Below are 26,710 nucleotides of genomic sequence, written 5' to 3' on the forward strand. Positions count from 1 at the left end.
TTGAGAGCTATGTCCACCTGCTTGGCATATGTTGAATTATACCAAACAGGACACGCATACTCTGCCTCAGAATAGCATAGTGCCATTGCAGAAGTTCGGATGGTTTCAGGTTGGCTACCCCACTGTGATCCGGCCAGTTTCCGTAAAAGATTGTTCCTGGTGGAGACTTTCAATTTGCAGTTCGTGCAGTGCTTCTTGAAAGTAAGATATCTGCCAAGTGTCACTCCTAGATATTTTGGAGACTCAGTGTTCCAGTCCGACCCCTGACCATACTATCTTTAACTTGCGAATAGCTTCCCTGTTTCTCAGATGAAAAGCTCACACTTGTGTCTTTGAGGGGTTTGGTTTAAGCTAGCAGTTCCAATGGCTGTGTAGAAGAAGATGGTGTTGAAGACACTGCAGTATTTTCTGTGACAAATTTGGTTTTGTCTGCTTGCGTACATTATTCGAAAAGACGCGTTTAACGAACTGTGGGGAAGGTTTATACCGGGTGAATTGGTCGTGCGGTTAGAGTTATTGTATATAGTCTTTTTGTTAAAATGGTTAGTTTCGAATATTTTTTTACATTATGTATATGTGTCTTTGACATTTTTTGTAAGGGTGTTCTTATGTGTACCATACAAATAGCTGTAATTCCGCACGTATTGGAAAACTTGATATGATCTTTATATGATCCTTTTACTCGAAGTAGCCAGTACTAATGTCTTCCAATGAAATGAAATGAAATGAAATGAAATGTCGGATGGCTTTTAGTGCCGGGATATCCCAGGACGGGTTCGGCTCGCCAGGTGCAGGTCTTTCTATTTGACTCCCGTAGGCGACTTGCGCGTCGTGATGAGGATGAAATGGTGATGAAGACAACACATACATCCAGCCCCGGTGCCATTGGAATTAACCAATTAAGGTTAAAATCCCCGACCCGGCCGGAATCGAACCCGGGACCCTCTGAACCGAATGCCAGTACGCTGACCGTTCAGCCAACGAGTCGGACATGTCTTCCAATAAATGTGCTATTCTTCGTTAAATACCCTCTATAGGTCATTGCTCTGTCTTCCAGAAGTTTGTCGCTTCATATACAGTACTGTAGTTCATTCCAGTGTTCATCCCTTTATGCCAATCCCCTAAGAGTATGCAATTGGTGCAGCTGTCCAGTACACAGGGTTGCGTGACACTCTTAAACAAACGAACCAATCTTGCAATGTTTAAAAACGGTTTTAAAAAACGAAGCATTTTCTTATTGAACTGAATTAAACCTTATTTTGGAATGTTGTAACACCATTGACCCCTACCCTCAACATTGCCCGATTTACGTGGTGCAAAGAACATCGAGCTTGGACCGGGGAACACTGAGACTATATGCTGTTGACGAACAAGACAGCGTAGAGCATTTGTAGTGTCCGACTCGTCGGCTGAATGGCCAGTGTACTGGCCTTCGGTTCAGAGGGTCCCGGATTCGATTCCCGGTCGGGTCGGGGATTGTAAACTTCATTGGTTAATTCCAATGGCTCGAGGGCTGGGTGTTTCTGCTGTCCCCAACATCCCTGCAACTCAAATATCACACACAACACTATCCTCCGCCACAATAACACGCAGTTACCTACACATGGCCGATGCCGTCCACCCTCATCGGAGGGTCTGCTAGAAATAGCCACACGAAATTATTATTATTTGTAATGATTCCCAGAGTGTTCCATGTGTTTCATCGAGGTTATGAAACAGGCGATGTGTACAGAGATGCCATCTTTTAACAGCGATTAGAATTCTGTGCACTGTTCCAGTACTGCAATTGTCTGCGCGTGAAAGACAGGAAATGCTGCAGCTTTTACTTCACGGGAGTAGAAGTTTCATTCAAGAAGTTTTAAAGGCTTTATTAGTAACTTTAAAAGGATGTATAGCAAAACGTAGGTAAACAGTAGTATATGTTTAAGTAGGAGGATTTATCGTGCAAACAAAAATAAAAAATCTTAAATTAATCACTATAAAACACGAAAACAAATAATCCAAATACTGTGTTTCGCTAATTATCACAGAAATTCATAAAACATTTGCACAAAATAAATAACAAAATGGCCCTGTACTCGATAAAACGTATTGATCTTCATTGAGCTATTTTCTCAATGCTTGACGTTATTGACCACTGCATCATAGCCGAAGCACCACTGTAAGGTGCATATTTCCAAGTCGATTCCTAAAAAAATATCTTGCCAATTTTATTACTGAAAATAACTGTTCGTACATGAAAGTGGAGCCAAACAACCATTGCACTATTGCAGCTACGTTACGAAGTATAACAGTTTCGGACTTGCTATTGTATAATAAATGGCAGTTCATGATATCGTACCGTAGGACAATGGTCATTTTAATGCAACGGGAACAAGAAAGAAAATAATGGTGAAATCTATGACCACGAAATTGAATTCACAAAATCGTTTACTGAACTCGTGTGAAGTGCAGACAGTATATACAGTATGCATACTTATGATAGAGGCCGGACGTTCAGGCATTTATTTAGCTACAATAGGCAGGCAAAGAAGCACGTAAAATTTAGGAAATCGGCAGTAAAATAAGCATTTATAATGACAAAAATGGGCTCTAGAATAATAAATATGGTTTAATGTAAGCTACGTAATGCACATCTGCATCCCATTTTACTACTTAATCTTACGTCCCCCTGTGGGAGGGGGTGATAGAATAACATCAACGCTATCCCCTGCCATTCGTAAGAGGCGACTAAAAAGGGACAAGAGGGGCTCTCAACTTGGGAGTGTGGGTTAGCGACCACGGTTCCCCAAGCTGAGTCTGGCGTTGCTTCTACTTATTTGTGTCAGGTTCCTGTCTCTTATCTTTCATACCCGAACTCACTTATTCAACTCTTATTCTTGTACGACCCGACGGTATTAGATTTTCGGACCTTAGGGAGTTTATTATTTTCACACCGTTCGTGGCCCTTTCCTTTCTCTTGCCGATAACTTCTTGAGAGTTAGACCTCTTCCATTCTGCTTCTGATTAGTGTTAATAGAAGATGTTTACCAAGTTGTTCTTTTTCTTTAAAAAAACCACCACCGTTTAATCTTACGTAGCAGGAGCGGGACCTCGTAGCCCTCTCGACCATTTGGCTTGTGGAGTGAGTTTTCAGTAGAGATTTTTGTAATATTAAAATAAATGATTTTTTTTATCTGTTAAGTTAAAATGAAATTGCCTTCTTTATTACTAATATAGTACATTGGAATCTTATTTTCTTTTCTTTCCATTGTTTAATTTTAATATATAAATAACAGGGTAAAATATCCACAACAACTTAAAAGAGGCAAAAAAAGGCAAAATAAAAACTGGTCCTAGCGTTCCCAAACGTACGGAAATAGGTTTGTGTCTATTTGACAATTCGATATAAACACCCAAAAAAAAAGGCATTTTGCCTAACTTCCTGGCTCTACATGACGTTAGTTTTCTCGTCAGACCAGTTCTCTGCTCCGAAATGGTGAAAATTGTTCGCTGCCTCTTCCCTTTATTTGGTGGTGCAACTTGATATCATCTTAAATGTTCTGTCAAATCTCTTAAAAATGAAAAATTATTACACATGGGAACAAGATGGTTCTTTATTCTCTTTACACTTTATTTCCTCAAAGATCTCAAGTGATAATTTAACATCTTCCCTCGGCTGAGCCACTGAACTCCAGTGAAATGCGGTTTATCTCCTTACTGTGTCAATACCACTAGTAAGCAATTTGAATTCCGTGGTTTAACCATTGGTTCCCAATAACGTGAACTGCTTTTGACTAAAAATATATATTTTCATGACGACATTTTGGGGACAATAGTTTTGCTGGCGTGCAAGGTAGAAACCGGGGTAAAATATGCTTCTTGTCTTTGCAGTTCAGTTCTGAAGAGAAGAGATTTACGACGTTTTCTTTGAGTTTGAATAGGTAATACGGTATCTCTTCATGGAAACACAAATTGTGGTCACCATTAAGACGAAAAGTGAAGTGGTATTTGGTGTTTTAAGATCCAAAACATTCAAATTATTTCTCGCACTTATATGGAAGTGAATATAACTTACGTTACAAGTGATAAGCTTTAACAGCTTCATTTCATGATGTCCCTTAGGGGACGAAACATGCACTAGATATAATAAATCATATATTGTATTGAATAGGCGGACCGCTTAATTATAATATTTAAGTTTATCTTGAATATTCATTGATTGAATAACATCCATTAAGTTCCGAAAAATATCAAATGTGACCGATTTTATTGCGTTACGGAATTTTCTTTCGCTGCCTGTGTAACTCATATGGTCCGAGCCCAAATTTGTGGTTTCAATCCCAGTTCCGTTTGAGGTCAACCAAATTAGAATAACAAATTTGTTCCAAACGTCTTCCTGGTGTACAAGAAATCAACCGATATGTATAGTAGTCTTGTGCTTCCTGTTTATCTCTGCGAATAGGGTTACAAGACGCCCGGAAAATCCTGTATATGCCATACAATTTAACCTTCTGTCCGGCATCCGGGAGAAATTTCTTAAAATTCCTAAACGTCTTCCATTATTCAGTGGTTTAAACATTTTATTTTCCTCTCACGAAAGAAAGAATAAATATTTAAGTAGCTTGACCACAAGGACATCTGTCTTTAAAGGGGAAATAAAGTTTTCCAGGCGGTTATTGTGGCTGCAGGTAGTAATGTTATGCCCAGCTGTATAAGTTAAACCAATTTCTTGATCAAAACAGTGAAACGGTGTCGTCGAATGAGAAGTGGGCAAGATATTTTACTACTAACAAGTACGAAATCTGCCATTGTGAGGTTGTTAAAAATTGCGGAATACTTCTTCACTAATCCTGCACATAATGAAGTGGGTGTGTTCATTGATTTCCGCTCAATGTACAGACACTCCGAAGGTTATACTTTTTTAAAAAATATAATTTCAAACATTTAAACTGTTCTGAGTTTTGCAACAAATCATTGTCTCTTAAATATGAACGACGTTTCTCAGTAAAATCAGGACTGACAGTATATATAACTCCTCGCCAGCCCCACAGTGTAGGGGTAAGCTTGTCTGCCACTTACCCGAAGGCCGCGGGTTCGGCTCCCGGTCAGGTCAAGAACTCTTTACCTGGACCTGATGGGTGGTTCGCGATCTACTCAGCCTGCGTGATTGCGTGATTATAATTGAAGCGCTATTATCCGGCGAGATAGCGGTCCCGGTCTACAAAGCCAAGAATAACGGCCGAGAAGATTCGTCGTGCCCACTACATGGCATCCCGCAATCTGCAGGCTTTCGGGCTGAGCAGCGGTCGCCATGCCCGTTCAGGGTTGTTGCGCCATGGAGCTTGGTTTGGATACATTAAGTTCTTGGTTCAGAGTACGAGAAAAGGTAGTATGTAAGGTTCATTTGTCGAAAGGCATGGATTAGTATGGTGGCTTCAAGCATTATTTTTAATTCTAGACAGGTTCATTTAACACGAAATGTTCTCAAGCTCTTAATTACAGGAAGAATGCGCACTGTGAGATGATGTTACGCCAATGATCAGGGTGTAAGTTGCAGGCTGTGGAGAAACATGTTGACACTTGAAGAGGAGTACAGTATGATATGTTAACAAAGTGATGACTGGAAGAAACAAGATCAAATTCCAGATTGAATATACAAAATTAGAGGAGATAATCATTTCAAATAGGCCTGCTTTTATTACGTATTTTCTCAGGATGCTAGGATAAGAAGAGAGATCGGATGAGGTGTTGTATAGCTAAACCGGTCATTGAGTTGAAAGTTGAGCTACACACGGTCACAATTTCAGATGCTGCTGCTTTTGTTTAGATGACTTAGAGATGAAGCTAAGGTGAGAGGGCGCCACGTCAAGTCAGGCATGCATAAGTAGCCGGCCGTTCCATTGTCTATGGGAACAAAGAACGTGTTCTCCTGCGTTGTAAACACGTGCACGGCTTGTCGAGGAACGGATGCGACATCCCCTGCAATTAGCACCTCTTGACAGTAGCAGCAGCACCTAGCTCTAGAAGAACCACCCCAAATGCAGATGTTCGAAGAACTGTTCACCGATGCAGCCTCTCCAAGTCGCCAGCACACTTCGTTCGTGCTCTATCTATTGTTGATAATAATTGTTTATCCTTATGTCCGTCTCCATGGCTAAATGGTTAGCATGCTGGCCTTTGGTCACAGGGATCCCAGGTTCGATTCCCGGCAGTGTCGAGAAATTTAACCGTAATTGGTTCATTCCGCTGGGACGTCCACATCATCATTTCATCCCCCCATCATGACGCGCAGGTCGCCTATGGGAGTCAAATCAAAAGACTTGCATCTGGCGAGCCGAACTTGTCCTCGAACACTCACGGCACAAAAAGCCATATGCCATTTCCAGTGTTTTCCTCTCATATTATCATTGGAAAACGTACTGTACCCTAGACAGGATGCTGATAATTTACAAAGAAAGAAATGTGAAAAGTTGATTTTGTCCAATAAATTTACCGGTAATAGAATAGTTGGAATCGTTACGGCAGAATGTTGTGTAGTTGAGTATACTTTTCCTAAAACCAACATGCATTAACCTTAAATTAGATGAATGCATTGCGCCGGAGGGAAGCAAGGGGGATACGTGTCGTGGGTTCAGGATTTCAGGAGGCACGGAAGTTTAATGGAAGCCCAATGAAAAACGCCGGCTAAAGCAAACTGACCCTTTCCCATTTTAGAAAAAGTGGTTAAGTGTAAGAGAGGGCCGTGAGCCCTAACTTCGCAACATACAAAGGCATAAAATAAATAAATAAATAAAATGGAGTATTTATCTATTTTGTCGGTAAAATATAAACTGGCTTCAAACATGAACTTCTCGGATGTTGTAGCTGATTTTGTGAACGTCGAAGTGAGAAAATCCAGGATGCCGCTGATATTGAATATATAATACCACATCACTATTCCATTAGATATGAATCCTCTATTCAAAATCTGCAGTGGCACAGTGGAAGAAATTTACGATGCTCATAATTATGCGACATTAATATTAACTAATAATTTTTGTATTTTATTTGTTTTCAGTAATATATTAAATTCAGTTTCAGAAAGAAAAAATTGATATCCTTAAGCGTGTGCCCATTATTGTACAAATGTCATTTGATTCTTTGCATTGAAGTTGAAAAAGAGAGTCCACCATCTCGATTTATCATGGGGCCCAGAATATATGCCGGCAGCCCTGCATTGCACTACATAGAATTGGCCAAAACCGATAATGAGATTTGTACTATTCTGTTTGTTTTCTATGAATTATTAAAAACTTCTAGCACCTTGGGAAATTTTAAGGGCGCATTTAGACATTGGAACGTTAAATGAATACACTTATTATTTACTGAATGTAAAGACAGTATTCTAAGACATTTCTGTAAAAGGATTCGCTTATCGTTGTTTTTCATTATACACACAAATGCCATAACGAATTTCTGGGGACATTTAAACTGCTTTCGTTGAAGTACCATTAAATCGATCATTTAATAATTTTATCAAGAGAGAGTGGAAATAGCACTTCGGCTCCTTGACTGAATGGCCAGTGTCGTGGCCTTCGGTTCAGTAGACTCCAGGTTCTATTCCCGGCCGGGTCGATGATTTCAGCCGAGTCTGGTTAATGTATCTAGCACAGGAGCTGGGTGTTTGTGTTTGTCTTAATACGGATCTTCATTTCCATACAACACATCACATTGCAAATCACCATAGAAACACACAATAGAAAATGCACCTCTCCACATAGGATTGCGTTAGGAAAGACAACTGGCTGTAACACTGGGACAAATCTATACAAAGTGTCGAACCCTCGTAACTGGAAAAAGGCCAGGAAGAAGAAAAAGAATGCAATTTTATATTTAATGGCATACACATATAAGATCTCTTTTTAACATTTAAAGTAATAAATTACTCTTGCTTTCTTTCCGACTCCTTGGCTAAATAGTCAGCATACTGGCCCTAGATTCAGACAATACAGTTTACATACCTACTACAAAAATGTTGTACTAACTGTAGTAGCATATTTCACTTAAAAACTCGTATCTTCCTGAACTGAACATTTTATTGATTCTTCTAGATAATTTACCGTATCACTTACACGGATGTAGGTTTTGCACTTATTAGGGAACTCCATTTGACAAGAGACCTTTTTTGACAAAAATCGCGACAAAAAATAGTGCCTGTGTAGTCTATACTGCTAGGCGGTCAGGGGTAAATAAACCACTTAATGATTTAGGAAACAAGAAGAATTTAGTGGAGTAGAGTAAGGAACGTACAGTACGCAAATACATTCGATTAATCGATCATATTTACATGAAGGGGAAACTCTTCATCCTCGTTATAGTAAGAGTTTTTAATATTGATGTCCGTGCAATTGAAAAATGAATATATAGGCTTATGGAGGAAAGGAAGGGGAATAAAACTTTCATCGTTGAACTGAAATATCCATTAAAATGGCGTTCGTTAAAACGACATTTGACTGCATTGATGGTTTGGGTTCAGCCATAAAACTATTACAATGGCTGCTTCTATCGTATGTTCAGAATATTCTAACGTGCTTTCTTCTTCAAATCCAGGCGAATGCTGCGATGGCACTTCGTGTGCTATTCTCGTCCAGAATACGAAGGAAATTCATTGTTAAACATTTCCTTACTGTGCGTACACTGATGAGCCACACTCACCCGAGAACATTCATCGCGTCTAGATCGCGGAGAGATAAACGTGACACTCCTGAAGCATGGTATAACCAGCGTCAGAATGGTAAAAGTGGGTGATCTCTCCTAATTCGATGGAGGCAAATTGTAATGGCACGGCGCCTTAGTACCAGCATCTCTGAAACGGCACGACTGCTCTTATGTCGCTGCCGTGAACACGTATCGAGAAAGAAGCCGTTCATTAGCGAGCGCAGCACGGTGAGAATACTAGAATTTGCACGTTCGTATCTTAAGAGACCGTTGGAATTCTGGAAGAAGATTATATTTTCTGATGAGACCAACTTCAAAATCTTTGAGTCAGACGCGTGAGAGTTTGTGTAGCGTAAGCCAAAGAAGAACTTGACCCTAAGGGCGTAGTGTCAACCATAAAACATGGGGGAGAATGTTATGGTGTGAGGGTGTATGAACGATTCTGGTGCGGAAGAACTGGTTGTTATTATGGGTAACATGGATGCCAGAGGGTATGTGAACATATTCCACGCAGACGTGTTCACTTCCAGTGTTTGTACTGCTTACTACTGCTTGATTGGCCAGGCAGGAAAGTAGAGGGGTGTACTGCATCACAGCAAGCAAGTTGTTTCTGTCCTGGGCAGAACGAGAATTCCCGTCCTGGCTAAGGCGAAATACGATCGCTCGGTTGTGTCCCATTTACGATCACTCCCATTACAGAGGAAAAAGGATCGTATCCCATTTGCGATCACTGCAAAATTATCAGTAGCCTACTCCAGATAACCGTGTGATAAAGCTAGGCTCACAGATTCTCCCAACCTGAACTTTTTTCTGAGGTAATAATTAGACTATAGTTATCAACATACTTATGTCAGCTGTAGACATCCACCGTTGATGTATTTTTTGTTGTCATTTGCGTGCTTACTTACGACATGGAGTACATTGAGTCGAATAGAGGCAAGCATTGTGCTTTATATAGTAGATACTCTCACAGAAATGTACGGGAAACAGAAGAAATCCCAGTGTAAAGGAAGATTAGTGCGTCAAAACCATACAGTGGCTAGAATGATCGGTCACCAGTACATTCTTGACGAGTCGAACTTGGACGTAAAGAAAGCTACATTTCGAGCGTAGAAGCTATCGCGCCAGAACAACAGTGCGCCAGTTCCTAAGATATTTAACGAAGAAATCCAGCCTTTACTAAACAGGGATTACGAATACGTTACAAGGATGCCGCAGTTATAAATTAAACATAGTACGCTGTACCGAAACAGAAGCCAGGAGTACAAAAAAAGTCAAGAAGTCCGAAGAGGTTGTTCTTCATGAGGAAATCCTAAAACTGTCTGACGGGGAGAATTTTCTCCTGGCCGATGATGGTGTGAAAGATAGGTTGTTGGTGTTCAGTGGAGGCGAAGTAAAGGAGATTTTGAGAAGAGGAACGTCTTTCTTCATGGACAGGACATTCAAAAGCTGCAGTAGTCAGTTTAACAAGTTCAGTGTCGACCTTGGAAGCACAGAAGATGAAACAAACGTTGCACCAGTCGTCATTGCTCTTCTTCCTGACAGAAAGAAAAAAAGAAAGAAAGTTATTTATGAATGTTACGATTACGTCTACGAGAATTGCCTGATTGGCAGCCTGAAACGGTAAATTCTGATTTTGAAATGTCGGCTATCTCAGCCTTATCTTCAGTTAATTTCGCCGGATGTTATTTCTTTTCATTTTACGCAACGTCTCTGGAGGAGGGTTCAGCATATCGGTATGACTACACAATAAAAAGAAGACGAAGACGTCAGATTGCACGAATGTGTGTGCTGCACTTGCTCTTCTCATGTCTGAACATTTTGAAGATAGCTGGCTATATATCCACGGGCAAGCACCAGAAGAAGAAAAAAGTTCGTCCAATTCCTGACTACTTCGTGGACCAATTGCTACAAAATCCTGAAGTGTCACCTGAATTACGGAACTGCTACTGGCAACGTCATAGGATGAATAATTCAGTTGAGGGATGGAATCACAAACTGAACAGCCCGACTGGAAGACCACACTCCACGGTGAACGACCTCATCAAGTACTTAAAATGTCAAGCTGAGAAATCTAATCATGAGATTCTGAAGATGGACTTGAATGTAGAAGGAGTAAACAACAAAGGGCTGAATAGGGAATTGGGTGCAACTATAGCAATGATTACTGGAAGGTACGAAGGAGATTCTGACGATGAAAAGTTTCCTACGACGATGCCTTACGTTCTGATACTTGCCTAATGCAAAACGGGCAATGAGGTCTTCAGGTGAAGGCCGAGCACGGTTACCTGTGCGGGTCCATGGTGTCCGTGGGTCATTTGATCCCCTTTCTTGAAGCTGGGGCGAGGCGACAAGACAGACTGGGGTCGTTGACCTAGATGTTAGGCCCCTTTAAACAACAAGCAGCATCATCATCATCATCATCGTCGACAAGACAGACCCACCTCAAAACAGTTGAAGTGCCTATTTACGAAGAAGGCACGTAGTTCTGGCTGGCGCTAACAATGGACATTTTCGCACTATCATAATAGAATTATTATTTCTTAAACTTATTTTAATCTAAATATTTTCCTAAGACTTAATTTTGGAATTTTATACATCTAATCCGAGCGTACAGATAAAATTATAATTTTATTTATATAGGTAAAATTAGGCTGAGTGGCTGCGCGTATTAACGCGCTCTGACTAGGGAACCAAGCTCTGCATTCGGGGAGAAGCGTGGGTTCGAACTCCACCGTCGGCTGGCCTGAGAATTGTTTTCTGTGGTTACCCATTTTCACTTACAGGCAAATGCTGGGACAGTTCCTATTCATAGGCCACAGCCGATTCTTCGCACCTCCTTACCCACTTTCATTCACCATAATACATTTCATCTTCATTAGCTCCTCAACTGAGGTTGGTATCAAGAAGGGCATCAGGCCGTAGAAACAAGCCGTGTAAGTTCATCTCATCTGCCATATCTCATAGCTCATATCTCTCATCTCTCATACCTCATCAAACTGGATTAAGGGGTGGACATACATACAGATAGATGAAAGTAGGTTAATTATATTTTGAGCAGTTGTTTGATTAACGTGTCAGTTTGAATATTTTAACAGTTTGAGCATTATTTAAGCATTTATTTAATAGTGTCCCCTATTGTATAATGGGGAAAAGAAACTGTAAATTTACTGCTAAGTTAGAGATGAGGTACACTTTGTTTCACAAAGCGTAACCCTGTCGAGGAAGCAGAGTGTTACATCAAAAATCATTGTTTTGAATTTTAAAACTGTAAAATTCAACGGTTTTAATAATTCTCCTTTTGTCCAGCCTTTTAAAACTAATTTGACCGCCTTTACACCCACAGTTATCTGGTAACCCTAAATAAAAAGTACATTTGGGTCTTATTTAGTCAATATTTGTCTGTCCCGATATTAACGCATCAGGCACTAGCGGTAAACATAAGTAATTTAATGACTTTCATCATCAGAATCCTAGCACGTAGTTTCTGCAAGTTACTTGAGGGCTGTCTCTTTTACGATTTGCTTTACGTCGCACCGACACAGAGAGGTCTTGATGATGATGATGATGATGATGATGATGCTTGTTGTTTAGAGGGGCCTAACATCTAGGTCATCGGCCCCCAGAGAGGTCTTACGGCAGCGTAGGAATGGGAAGGAAGCGACCGTGGCCTTAATTAAGGGAAAGCCCCAGCATTTGCCTAGTGTGAAATTGGGAAACCAGGGAAACATCTTCAGGGCTGCCAACAGTGGGGCTCGAACCCACTGTCTCCCGAATGCAAGCTACGTGACTCAAATCACGCGGCCACTTGTTCGGTGAGGGTTCCCTGTACCAGTTCTTCCGGAGGGAGTTCCCTCACACCAACCTGAGTGTTTGTAAGTTATTGTATTCTCACTGATATGAGTGATCGCAAATGGGACAAAAATAAATTAGTCTTGCATTCTAACTGAGTGATCGCAAATGGGACGACACCGATTGCTCAGTACTGTTATTGATATGGCGGAGCCTATAGGCGAGTATGATTGTAATTGATTGTGCTATCAGTATTAGATCAACATGGCAAGTGTGCTCCGCTTTTTGAAGTAACATAAAACGTCCTGTCCCTGTGCATTTAACGAGCTACCCGCCCCGGCTTCGCATGGGAGCAGTTATGAATTTAAGGCGATAGGCTACGTTTAACCGAGGACTTAATATTTCCTTGTGTACGACATTGGTAGTTTTTCCCGGCAGTGAAAAAGAAAAGATTTCCTTTTGATGTAACACGCGAGAGGGACACGTAAAGCCGTCCAGGAGAAAAACATTCTCCACCGAGGTCAACTCCACCCACGCTAAGTGTCTAACCCTGTGCTTTGTTTATTGTCATGACAAAGCAAACTCTAACCGGGAATTGGATTCGTTTGAAATCAAAAGATAAATCTGAAGGAATCACAGGGATTCTCGGCATTAAGACAGTTTCTCCTGTGCCACAGCCGGTTAAAGTATTAGCTTCAGTCAGACTGTTTTTCAAAGTTTTCAGTATTAATCGCGTCCAGTTGCATAACTGGCGGGTGTAGGTTACGTACCAATATAATAGGCACCTCCCTTTTCAAGATCAGCTTCTTGGTGGCAAGTCGGAATGATGTAAAGAATTTTGAAATTCTGTAGGGTAACGAACAACTCCTTCACTATCGAATACTGTGTCAACTGTGTAATATACTTGAATCTGGGCAGTGAATTTAGAGAATGATTACTCCCTTTGTCTTTGTGAAGTCATTCTTTCTCTGTTCTGCTTCAATCGAGAATCTCTCTGCTGGTCACTTTCATTGTTACGTGATAAACGCACATTTCTCGAATGCAATATTCCACGACCTGTATTCACTTTCCGACTCGGCATGATGGGTTAAATTTGATAGTCCGGCCCCATGGCTAAATGATTAGCATGCTGCCTTTTGTCCAAGGGTCCCATGTTCGATTTCCAGATGGGTCGGATTTTTAACTTTTCTTGATTAAATTCTCTGAACCGGGGGGCTGGCTGTTTGTACCATCTTCATGATTCATCTTAGGTGTGGGGGGGGGGGGTGCCTCCATCCCCACAGATTAACAGGTCGCCTGTAGGGTGTTAATTCGAAAGACTTGCACCAAGCCTCCCCGGAAGCCACACGCCTTGTTATAGATTGTATATGCATAACGAGAAGTTACTAGAATTGTTGTATCTTAGCATCTGCAACAAGATGTTCACAGACGTAATTTAAAAAAAGTCGATGTGCATGAAATTAGCAGAAAAACTCCAGGCTCACCCCCTCCCCCAATCTTAACTCGACTGTTTAGCCTGTGCAAGGAAGTATTCATAGACGGAATGAAGAGAAGCCCAGGTGCACCAAAATTACCAGGGAAGCTCCAAAGACACACACCCCTCTCCCAAATGCGTATATCAATTCGACAGTGTAGCCTGCGGAACGAAATGTTCACTGCCTGAATGAAGAAACGCCGAGGTGCATCAAATTACCTCGGAAACTCCAAACAAACTGTGGAACAAAATGTGTTAACAGAAGGAATACAGATAAGGCCAGGTGAATCGAATTAATAGCGACAACTCGCAACATATCCACTCGTCTCTGAAGTCTAAACTCAACCGTTAGCTGCTGGGCGAAGCCGTTGATAGCTCCGAAGGTACAGATGAAAATCACGTACTGTAAAGGCATTTTTAATCTACATTAGTTACTTGAGGTGATTAAACAATTTATTCTGATAAGGATTAATTTATTAATTTAAAATTTGTTTTAAAATTTGACTTTTTACTACAAATTGTTACATAAAAACAGTATGCACTATCAGATATGTATTAAGTATATATATATATATAAAGAGAGAGAGCCTCCGTGGCTCAGCCGGCAGCGCGCCTGCCTCTCACCGTTGGGTTCCGTGGTTCAAATCCCGGTCACTCCATGTGAGATTTGTGCTGGACAAAGCGGAGTTGGGGCAGGTTTTTCTCCGGTTCTCCGGTTCTCCGGTTTTGCCTGTCATATTTCATTCCAGCAACACTCTCAAACATCATTTAATTTCATCTGTCATTCATTAGTCATTGCCCCAGAGGAGTGCGACAGGCTTCGGCAGCCGGCAGAATTCCTATCCTCGTCACTAAATGGGACTTCATTCATTCCATTCCCGACCCGGTCGAGTGACTGGAAACAGGCTGTCGATTTTCATATATATTTACTGTCGCGGACTATTTTGTAGAACTTGTTGTGTTGAACAGTTCTTACCCTCATAGAATAGACGTAGTTTTAACGGTTTGGCCACCGTGACCTAAAAAGACGCACGCACGACCGTTTTCTCCTCTGCTTGCTTCACTGAAATCGTTACATTTCCATATTTCAGTATGGAGATTCCACGGAAAAATGAAATGACGATATCATCTAAAGTATAGATGAAAATTACGTATTGTAAATGACATTTTAATCTACATTAGTTACATGAGGTGAATAAACAACTTATTTTGATAAGGACTAACTTATTAATTTAACAAGTTGCCTTCTAAATTTGACAGAGGTTTCCTTATTGCAAAGTGTAACATAAAAACCCTTATAGTGGGCTATGTGTTGAAGATAGATGTATGCTGTCGCTGAGTTTTTGCAGATCTTCTTTATGCAGAACAATTCATACCCACATAGTATAGATATCTCTAATGGATTAACCAGCATAAGCTAAAAAGGCGCACGGACGGCCGTTTGTCCTTCAACTTGCTTCACTGAAATCGTTACTGTTCGGCTTCCTTTGACCATAGAAGAATGTTTCTAAACATAAACCTTTCTCGATAAATGCTTTATAGAATGGTGACAACTGCATCAAAATCCATCCAGTGGTTTTCGTGATTAGCTGGCACAGACAGACAGACAGACAGACAGACAGGCAGACAGACAGACAGACAGACAGACAGACAGACAGACAGACAGACAGATGGGATCAAGGGCATTATGTTATACTAAGATATGTAAAGATAACAATTATACGTGACAATGTGATGATGGCGATGCAAGTATCTACACAAAGTTACTGAAGATATCTCAAAACTACTAGATTATTACATCTGTGTTTTAAATAATCATAACTTTTATTCTATATACGGTATATAAAATCCATTTATGTCTATATATAATATTCGCTGTTATTAAATAAACAATAATACACCTCCACAGAAAAATTAATAATGACTCATTTATACTTCTTCTCTAAAAAAGTAAATTAATAAATACAGAAATAAATAAATGAATAATAACTATACCAGGTGATACAGCTGCCCCTATTTTTTCCCAAACATATGCAACCATCTAGGTTAGTCCTATCTTCGCTACATTTTGTAGCAATTACGTGGAGTTAAACCGACATAGACTTCCGCGCACAATGCAAAAACGGTACAAGAGGCACTAAGTGAGACCCATCTCAAAAACACTGTACCGTTTTATGTAGAACAGAGTACAATACTATAGTCATTTTTACGAAATACTACTGTATCATATAAACGTGACAGGTTAGGACCAAGTACGAACATGTCAATTCACTGCCATTTTGCGTAGTCTAATCACATGGAAATTGATAGAAACGTGTTTTATACAGTATTTTATAATCTATGACGCAAATGCTACACAACAGATGTGACAGCTTGTGCCATGTAATTACTAACGTTAGAGCGTTCAATAAAGTTATACAACACGTTAGTAACTTTCGAAGCGAGAACTTTCGCTCTCCTCGTGAATACAGAGTTATAAGTTATAAGGGGTTAATTCCCGCGCTTAAAGTAGCTGCGTGGAATTATGCATGGTACATGTACGTGGAAGCCACCTCTGTGGTGTAGTGGTTAGTGTGATTATCTGCCAACCTCGGAAGCCCGGGTTCGATTCCCGGCTCTGCCACGAAATTTGTAAAGTGGTACGAGGGCTGGAACGGGGTCCACTCAGCCTCGGGAGGTCAAATGAGTAGCGGTAGGTTCGATTCCCACCTCAGCCATCCTCTAAGTAGTTTTCCGTGGTTTCCCACTTCAACTCCAGGCAAATACCGGGATGGTACCTAACTTAAGGCCATGGCCGCTTCCTTCCCTCTTCCTTGTCTATCCCTTCCAATCTTCCCATCCCCCACAAGGCCCCTGTTCAGCATAGCAGGCGAGGCCGCCTAGGCGAGCTACTGGTCATTCTCCCCAGTTGTATCCCCCGACCCAATGTCTCACGCTCCAGGGCACTTCTCTTGAGGTGCTGAGGTGGGATTCCTCGCTGAGTCCGAGGGAAAACCAACCCTGGAAGGTAGACAGATTAAGAAAGAAAGAACATGTATGTGGATAGACTATTTGGAGCAGAGAGGGCTCAAACCCCTCTTGAGTCACTCGTCTTTTAATTTTCATTTCGTACTCGCCTAGGCATCCTCTATGAAGACTTGATTTTTCCGAACTCTTATATATTCTCCTAAGCAAGTTATAGTATATAGACATAATAACTATTGTCACGTAAGCACCGACTATGGACAAATGCATTGTGAATATCACCTGAAAAACATTATGCGGGACTCATCCAACTAAGTAATAGGTATATCTCTACGCTTAAGGACTGGTTGCATCTACCCAGGGTTAAGAGAGACACTGTGGTGTTTGCAGCAAGGTAAACCTGTATGCACATTCGAGTTCAGAACTTGTAAAATACAACAGTTTAGAAGCGATAGCCTAGATTATTCCTTTAGCACAGAGTTACGAGACCGACTGTTTGTAGCCTGGAGTAGCTACATGGTGTTAATCACAGCCAGCACTCGTACATACATTCGTAATGAAGGTTTAACTTCCTGAAGTCTCAAAAGACATTTTTCACCTTTTCAAAGAAAGCATACATAAGAAAGGAATAATAACATGCGACCTTCATATGGCAAACGCCTACAACGAACTCGCGGTCTAGAAAGCCAATAATGATGGCCGAGAGGATTTATCGTGCTGACCACACGACACCTCATAATCTGCAGGCTTTTGGGCTGAGCAGCGGTCACTTGGTAGGCCAAGGCCCTTCGGGGCTGTTGCGCCATGTTTCGTTTCTACAACGAATGAAGCGCACTGCACTTATTGCAAACATTATGACACACACATTCAATCAAGCAACTGCGGACGTTCGACTCGTAGGGCACCTAACAGAGCACGGCGTAATCTTTGCAGCAAATTGCGAACACCTATTGTACGGTTGGCGCAAAAGAAAATATTAAGCATTCACGGGATAATTATGTGAATATTGCACTACTTTATGGGGAAGCAGGCAGAAATCACGGGAAGCCAGACGCTTGTATCAAGAACGATATCCTGTACGAAGGCAGATACATTTCGACGTGTTGAAAGACGGTTGCGTGCAACGTGGTCATTTCATACATTAACCCTCATTCGTTCAGGATACTCTAGTGACGCCTGAAAATAACGTGGAAGCTGTTCAAAACGCAATTGCGTACAACCCGCATACAAGCTCACGGGTCATTGGAAATGAACTGAACATCAGTCATGTATCTATCTGTACTACCATAAATTCCACCCCTACCATCAACAACTACAACACGAACTTGACGGAGATGACTTTCAAAAACGGATTAGAACTTTCGCAATGGATATTGCAAAGAGTTGAAGCTGACGCGGATTTCCTAATGGACATTCTCTTTAGTGACGAATCCAGATTTCACAACAGAACTGTTAATCCTTACACTGGTCGTTGGCAGTACGGAACTACTTGGATAAGACATATCCTGGACGATGGATTGGACAAGGAGGTCCTATCACATGGCCGGCTATATCACCTGATCTTACTCCACTATATTTTTTCCTCTGGGGTTATATAAAAGAACGAGTCTATAAACAGAAATGAACAGCCTATAAATATTTGCTCCAGTTTAGGACAGTCAGGAAAAGCAGTACACCCCAAAAACATATTTTCTCAGCAGCCAATCCTTCGTTATGTAATGCATTGTAACGGACATATAATGACTCCCTTTATTCCCGGCAGTCCACAGGTCTATAGTGCTCGAGTAATTTCTCTCCTCATTAGTTTTAAGGACTTCTGGTATTATGCTTGCTCCAACTTTATCAGGCCTGGCTTTTACATGACGAGGAAATGTAACTCGCGAAGGCATAACATCACGAATATTCAAAGCGCCATATTTGTCACCCATATCAAGTAATGTCTGGCGTAAATTCAATACTCCTGCGCCATCGATTGTGATAAATGGCCTCATGTCTTCTGCACACATTTTGACACATTTCCCACATATGAGCACCTTTTCTTACGAGATACTGTATTTGTAACTTCCTTTCTTTTAAATAAACAGTGTCCCGTGTATTCATTATATTCTTACAAGTATTGCACTGAGCATATTAAACATTTTTTAAAAGATTCCTCAACAATACAGGAAAATGTATCCATTTCTCGACTAATTTGGGCGCCAGCATTGGTGTCTTTGTTGACTGCATTGCATTCCCCTGATTCCAATATCGTCGCTGGAACGGTAAAAGGTTGTATTCCACAAAGCTCTTCCTATCAATTATTCTCCTTAAGACTGGCCACGCCTCCCAGCCACGTATGGATATGCAGTCCATCAGAACAAATTATGTTGTGTTCATTTTCCTATGCCCATGTGTAAAGGAAAATGAACCTTACAGTACCGTGCTGTAGGAATGCACGTTCGCATTACGTATTTACGCACTCCTAGTGTACAATGCATGTAAGGTTCATTTTCGTTTAATCGTCGACATAGGAAAACGAACACAACGGACATTGTTCTGATGGACTGCGTATCCATATGTGGCTGGGAGGCGTGGCCAGTCTTAAGGAGAATAATGGAGAGGAAGAGTACCGGTATTGTGGGATACAACCTTTTACCGTTCCAGCGACGATATTTTCCTTTACTTCCTTATCTTGTCCATCATTTTCTGTCGTCTCTCGTGTTCGGCTCTATGACTAAATGGTTAGCCCCTTGTTCCAAGGAGTCCTATGTTATCACAATAGGACTCCCTGGAATCGCGCATGCGCGCATACGCTCTCACTTCCCTTGCCTCGTGCTTGCTAAACCTGGGGCCTGTTCCAAGAACGAACTTTGCAACTTTTCAACTTTGCACTTTTCACTTTTCAATTCTTGCAAAGTGCAAAGTCTTTCTGTTCCACCATGATCTAGGTTGTACTTTTCAATTTCTTCGCAAAGTGAAAAGTCTGTGAATGAGTGATCCGATCGAGTTTATTCCATGGGCAAACTGTATAGGCCTAACACTATGATTTTAATGCTTTATTTTTTGCGGCGAACTTGGCTGTATAATTGTGGTACCGTTAGTTTTAAAGTTTGTATCGTGGGAAAGAAAGATTATTACAAGAAGCTGGCTGTGCTGGAAGTTGTCAAGGAGAAACGGGACATCCTTTTTGGCAACTTGAAAAATAACCTCTCAAATGATGACACGCATCAATATTAACGAGAGTACCGGTACCGCCAACAAATCCCACACAGAGGGAAATTCACCCTTCATTAGAAATCCCGTCGCTATATTAAGTGGATTATCAGGCCAACGTACTATGTTAAGAAATATTACATTTACTTTAACATCTACGACTTTGGTAGGTAACAGTTCTGCAAATAATTGATTTTGATGTCCGATGCATTGCTGTTACACCGCGCAGCTGGGCACCATTTACTAACCAATATAAGCATATAAGAATTTGTTCTTTATCGGAAAGGGATTGACTTCCTTTTGTTGCATGTTTCAATAAATGACCGATCATTTCAAGAATATAGTCAGCCTGTGTTGGGGTAATACGAAATCACTCGCGAAATTCCGTCGAAGTGAGGTTATGAAAATTAATCCTGTCTTTGCACGTTCTCTTGTTGGATTTTTCATCACTGTCCTCACTTGATGCTAACAAAAGCTCTCGTCGTAACGTGTTTATATCACTAAACCAAATTCTACGCCGAGAAACTCGTGTACATACTTGTTAATTACCGGTAACAGATGAAAAGGGAATCATCTTTTTGCAAGATTTCTGAAAACTTTTCACTTCATTTCTTTACACTTTGCATTTCTGTACCAATGTAGGAACATAACAGGCTTGAAAAGTGAAAAGATTCCTAATTAAATCTGAAAAGTGATGATGGAACAAAATCTGAACTGAAAAGTGGAAAGTGCAAGGTGAAAAGTTGCAAGATGTGCTCAACTGCGTTATCGCCCCATAGGAACTCTTTTACAGTAAAACTACGGACGCCACGCTGTCGTATCCAAGCATCTTCAAATACGATCGGACTAAGTTGGGATCGAACCCATCTTGCATACTGACCTACTGTTATTCATAGTTGCAAACAATATCAGCTGTGACAGTAAAGTGCATCACATTTGCAAAAAAAAAAAAAAAAAAAAAAAAAGGCACAGTGATTTGAAGTTGCACCGAATGTAACATACGACAGTACGTATGTTACCTTCGAGGAACCCGTGTGGTTCCTCTCCTCATTCCTCTTTCTAGTGCATCTGCATGCTCGAGCCAGGGGGCGTATGTGGGCCGGCGGTGAAGTAAGTATCTTCCCCTCTGCGCGTGTTTGGTTCATATATCTTCGCTCTCTCCATCTCTCCTGGATCTAACCAGTGAGAGAGAGAGAGAGAGAGAGAGAGAGAGAGAGAGAGAGAGAGTAAGCCGGTACTGGGCTGTTCTGAGGGCTGTATAGATGTCCTTGCCTGAAATAAATATTTCTGGCCACTAGTTTTTAATGAGCGCCAATTTACATGTAGCCTACTTTATCCTCTGCATAATGTTCATGTAGGGGCTGCTGGCCGAGGCGGTAGAGACGTGCTCTGTTCGCCCGCAAGGATGTGGGTTCGATTTCCCGCCAGAAAGTCAAAACATTAAGAACGGGATTTCCATTTCCGAAGGTGCACATGGCCTTGATGTCACTCAGCCTACACCAAAAATGAGTACCAGATTAATTTCTGGGGGCAAAGGTGGCCAGGTTTAGAGCTAACCACTTGATCCCACCCAAGTGCCGAGGTTACGGATAGTGGAAGCCTTTACCTTCAACCCCCAAAAGTCTGTTATAAGAGTTGTGTACAGTGTATGAATACCGGTACTTATTTTACCCACTAAGTAAAATAGTCCATATCTATTTTTGATATTACGGTAAACTGAGCATCCGATGTGACTTCGATATAAGTTAGGATAGAGAGTATTTCCAGCGTACAAATACGAATCGCCTAGCAATCCTAATCACACACTACGCTATAGCGTGTCTCTGATGACTGTGGGCGTCCTAAACTCAACAATATCAACGACTTCTTCCCACAACTATTACAGTTTGTCTAATTTGCTTATCAAATCACTTCAATGACAGTTGTTACAGGCCTCCTTTGCGGATTCGATTATTCCGTGTGGTTACGTACGGTACCGGTACCGATATATTATTAGGCAGCGGCGGTCGGTTCAAATGGAGCTGGGAAGGCTGCACCTCCACGCCGACATTTACGATGCTACACTACTGAGAACAGACTTAAGCCTTCCCTTGCCAATACTCTATATGCCATTAATAATCTCAACCGATGTACGGTATATAGTTTCAAAACTATTCTCCGTTAGCCAGGTTTGCAGCCCTCTCTGTCTGATGGCGACCAGCCGCCATTGTTAATAGGCCTACCAACTATTATCCTATAAGTTCTACTCTTATTTCACACAGTTCAAACAATTAGAGGAACATGTTTTTTAAAGTCTGGTATGTGAACGTTAATTTGGTAGATGAGGTTCTAATGGTCGTACAGCATACCTTGAGACCTTAGCTACTCAGGGTATGTCAAATCGAAGTTACACTCCATCTGTAGGCGTAGCCATGCATTAAACTGCCAAGTGACCCCTCAAAACAAAGTGAATAGCGATACGTCCGTGTGTCGTTGTGAGGTACACAGACTACTGCGGTCATTTTAGCACGTTGTACGTCAACCAGCACATCCCATGAGACATCTTAACGAGGTTCAGTCACAAGGGCCGTCACTTTGATCCAGGAAGAATGGACTTTTCGTCGTGTTACTATGGATCTCAATGTCTCTCCGTCAGTTATTCACCGCTTGTGGAATCGCTACAGTGACACAGGCCAGTTCACAAGGAGGGTTGGACAAGGTCGTGGACGCATGACAACCCCACAGGATGACCGATATCTGACCATCTGTGCGTTGCGGCGTTGTTCAGCAACTGCCAGAGAACTGCAACAAGACCTCAGGAGGGTCACTGGAGTCACGGTCTCCGACCAGACTTTACGGAACAGGTTAAGAGAAGTGTCCTTAAGACCCAGACGTCCTGTTCGAGTGCCCCGTTTAACGCAGCAACATCGCGCAGCTCGGCTTCTGTTTGCCCGTACCCACGTCAACTGGCAACTTCGCCAATGAAGACCTGTGTTGTTCACAGACGAGTCCAGATTTCTCCTGACACAGTGTGATGGACGTCAACGTGAATGGAGACGCCGTGGTGAGCAGTACATGCCAAATGTGGTCCAGGAGGGTGACCAATTCGGACAAGGTTCTGTGATGATGTGGGGTGGCATCAGTATTGATGGCTGTACGGATCTTGTCATCGTCCGTGGTGATCTTACTGCTGCGGGGTACATCGAGCAGATACTGCTACAACATGTGTTGGCTGCTGCATACGATGTTGGCCCTGAATTCGTACTCATGCACGACAATGCCAGGGCTCATATAGCGCACATCACCAGAGCTGTCTTGCGAGAACTGGCATTCAAGAGATGGAATGGCCAGCAATGAGTCCCGACCTTAATCCCATTGAGCATGTGTGGGATAGGCTTGACAGAAGTGTTCGTGGGCGTCCTGTTCCACCACAGACTCTCCAAGACCTCGAACAGGCTCTCATTGAAGAATGGGACCTGATACCGTAACGTTACCTCCATCGTGGTAAATGATCGTGGAGGACATACACCATGTTGAAGCTCTCAAACAGTGGAAAAAATCCACCCTGGAGGAATGTTATCACTTTGTTGTCACCCCTATTTGGACATTTCCATTTGTGTTCTGAAAATGAACGCGAATCCATCAGTGTTCTTTTGTACACTTCAACGGTAAAGAATAAAGGTTTAGTTGGTAATATATCTGGGTGTGAGGTATTGTTTTGTGGAGCATGACATACGTTCAAAGACATGTTCCCCTAATTTTTTTTGAACTGTGTATCTACGCACCTTTTTCCAAGTTATAACTATAGAAATCAATTGTCTATTCTCCCAACAAACGAGCTAACCTTTAGGCCATGTAACTGTTAACTTGCTTTCATAAAATGGCGAGTTCAAGACCTAGTATTCACAGCCCAAAAAATGATTCTCCGTTGCTTCCCATTTTCAAAGTAGGCAAATGCTGGGGCTGTACCTTAATTAAGGCCTTGGGTTGCTTCCTTCCCTTCCTATTCCATCAAAACAAAAGGATAACTTACCTGAGGTGGTGCAAAAACTTTGCTACCGATACTCGTTTGTAGTCCAAAAGGTATGATTTGAATAGGATAGGTGCTGGTACTGAAATAGATGGACTTACAAATACTGCCTTTGTGAAGTATATTATAGCTGCTGAAAGTAGATGCAATCAGGATTAAAGCACTCAACTCCAGTAAAGCTACAATGATTTATACAAAGTGTTGTTTCGTATTTTTGCCTGTTTGTAAAATTTTGTATTAATTCAGAAAAGGTTCCCTACAGCCTAATATTTTGAACTGGGATAATTATGGAATGACAAGTCCCTCTCTTTCTCTTTCATAGTATCTTCAGTTGATCCTTGCAGGCCTAGGAGCCTTGCAAGATCTCAAAGGTCTGAATTGTGAAGAATGGTTCATAGTTGCTATATTGGACTACTATGTACTGGTTGTAGGGAGAGAGAATTTTTAGGGTAGCAATATTTTCTGAACTATCTGGCCTTATCAGTCTCCAGATATGAATGCCATTTTGGACAATGAAGTGGTTATCAACCACAATCCATTGTTTCTTCAGCACAACAGCTGGAAAGATATGCAAAAATCACTTCTGCATGGTTGTATTTGTGGAATTTATTTTGCTAATTTTAGTTATTATTGTTTCTGTCCAAAAGGTATGATTTGAATAAGATAGGTGCTGGTACTGAAATAGATGGACTTACAAATACTGCCTTTGTGAAGTATATTATAGCTGCTGAAAGTAGATGTGATCAGGATTAAAGCACTCAACTTGGGATTCTCAATCTTTGTTTGAAAAATATATTAAAGAAATGGATGTCAACTGACCTACAAAGCTGTGCATGAAAAGCAATTTGAATGCTGATCCAAGTTATTTCTAATAGCATTCGTAAGTGAATAGTTCCTCACTTTCTTCCACAATCACTCTAAGAGATGGCTGTTATAGTACTGAAGCTCAAATTCTGTATCTGCATGTGTGGTATAAGTAGGTGCCATATGTCTGAAATACTGATAATTGTTGAGGTTGAAACTCTAGTCTATATTGTGCTTCCTGGTTCAACCAAGGAAAATGCCAGGTGAATTATAATAAGTACGGTATTCTGAAACATCCATTTCTCTGTCAGTTGCTTTCAGATACGTGTTAAAGTGAGTCTGCTGTATTAATCTCTTTGCATTAAAACAAATTGAGATTTTAATTTTAATTGTGTAAATGTGTTTTCAGCTAGACGAAAGAACTTGTGTGGTGTCATCAGGCATTCAGCAGTTCTATGTAGTCAATCCCTCTCTATGTGTTATATCCAATGTAGATCCAAGGCAGTTATTTTCTGTACAAAATGTTCTCAATCTATTTTCCATTTCAGATGTCGAAGATTTGTCTGCTGCTCTTAGCCTCATGATGCCTGGAGTAGGTGGTGAGCTTACTGATAGTGGTTCCCCAGTGGTGGACACATGCAACACCAATCAGTGCCTGTACATGGAAAAGCTTCTAGGTAAGTACATACTGAATGAAAACCTACAACTTGTTTTCCAGTCATTGACCGGGTCAGGGATGGAATGAATGAAGCCCACATCTTGTGGCGAGGATAGGAATTGTCCTGGCTGCCGAGGCCTGCCACACTCCTCTGGGGCAATGATTAATGACTGACAGATGAAATGAAATGATAATGGGAAGTGTTGCTGGAATGAAAGATGACAGGGAAAACCGGAGTACCCAGAGAAAAACCTGTCCCGCCTCTGCTTTGTCCAGCACAAATCTCACATGGAATGACCAGGATTTGAACCACGGAACCCAGCGGTGAGAGGCCGCCACGCTGCCGCCTAAGCCATGGAGGCTTCAGGTAAGTACATACTGCATTTGCCAAATCATAATTAAAATAACCGATTCTAATCTTGGAATTATTGATGAAATGCTAGATAACTGTGACAGCTTTTTCTGTCATCTCATCCCATTAGAAATTCTCTGTTTTTCAGTCATGCATTCTGCTAATAAATCATGTCAAGCAGATGCAGTACATGCCAAAGGAATGTTAAGTACAGACCAAACATAGCTGGAAGCCTATTTCCAGAATGCCCACCTTTATAGCACTATTACTTTATAAATTGTAAGCACTTTGTCCTCCCTCTTCTCCTCAGGCACGCCATATATAAATAGGCATTTCTTTCTACACTTTAGAGTGTTGGCTTCCACTTCTGCTTTCAGTTTCAGCCTCTCCTCTCCTAATCGTCCTATTTTCTCCCTTAATGCTGCAACTTCTTTGGCATTTTTCCTCACTTGCGATGATGTGTCTTCTGCCCTTTCTCGGAACCATCCCTTCATTTTTTCAAACTCCCTCGTTTGATCTTGAATCATATTTTTGAGTTGCTCAAAGGGGCAGACTTCTACAACCACCTCTTCTACAACTCTTCAGATTGCTTCCATGTCTTCCCAGCTCATATTTCCACTGGAAGTCGGACCTGGGTTCAGCTCTACCCCCCGCCAAGCCATAGCATTATCATAATCACCGCTGCTGATAGCATTAATTCTCCTTTCGTTTCCATTTCTATTTTACACTCTCTTGTCTTCACTTCTTCTTTCTTCTTTCTTCCCTGCCAACCTCCTATGATCGCCC

General features: G+C 41.4%; 1 protein-coding gene across 1 annotated transcript in view; it reads left to right on the forward strand.

Moving 5' to 3' along the window:
- Positions 1–26,710, forward strand: part of wgn (wengen) — a 238,590-nt gene that overhangs the window by 201,510 nt on the left and 10,370 nt on the right. Inside the window, exon 3 of the mRNA XM_067139443.2 lies at positions 25,463–25,591. Within this exon, the coding sequence (XP_066995544.2) occupies positions 25,463–25,591 (129 nt within the window). The remainder of the gene's footprint in view (positions 1–25,462; positions 25,592–26,710) is intronic.

The sequence above is a fragment of the Anabrus simplex genome, chromosome 2, assembly GCF_040414725.1.
Source record: "Anabrus simplex isolate iqAnaSimp1 chromosome 2, ASM4041472v1, whole genome shotgun sequence".
Classification (NCBI taxonomy): domain Eukaryota; kingdom Metazoa; phylum Arthropoda; class Insecta; order Orthoptera; family Tettigoniidae; genus Anabrus; species Anabrus simplex.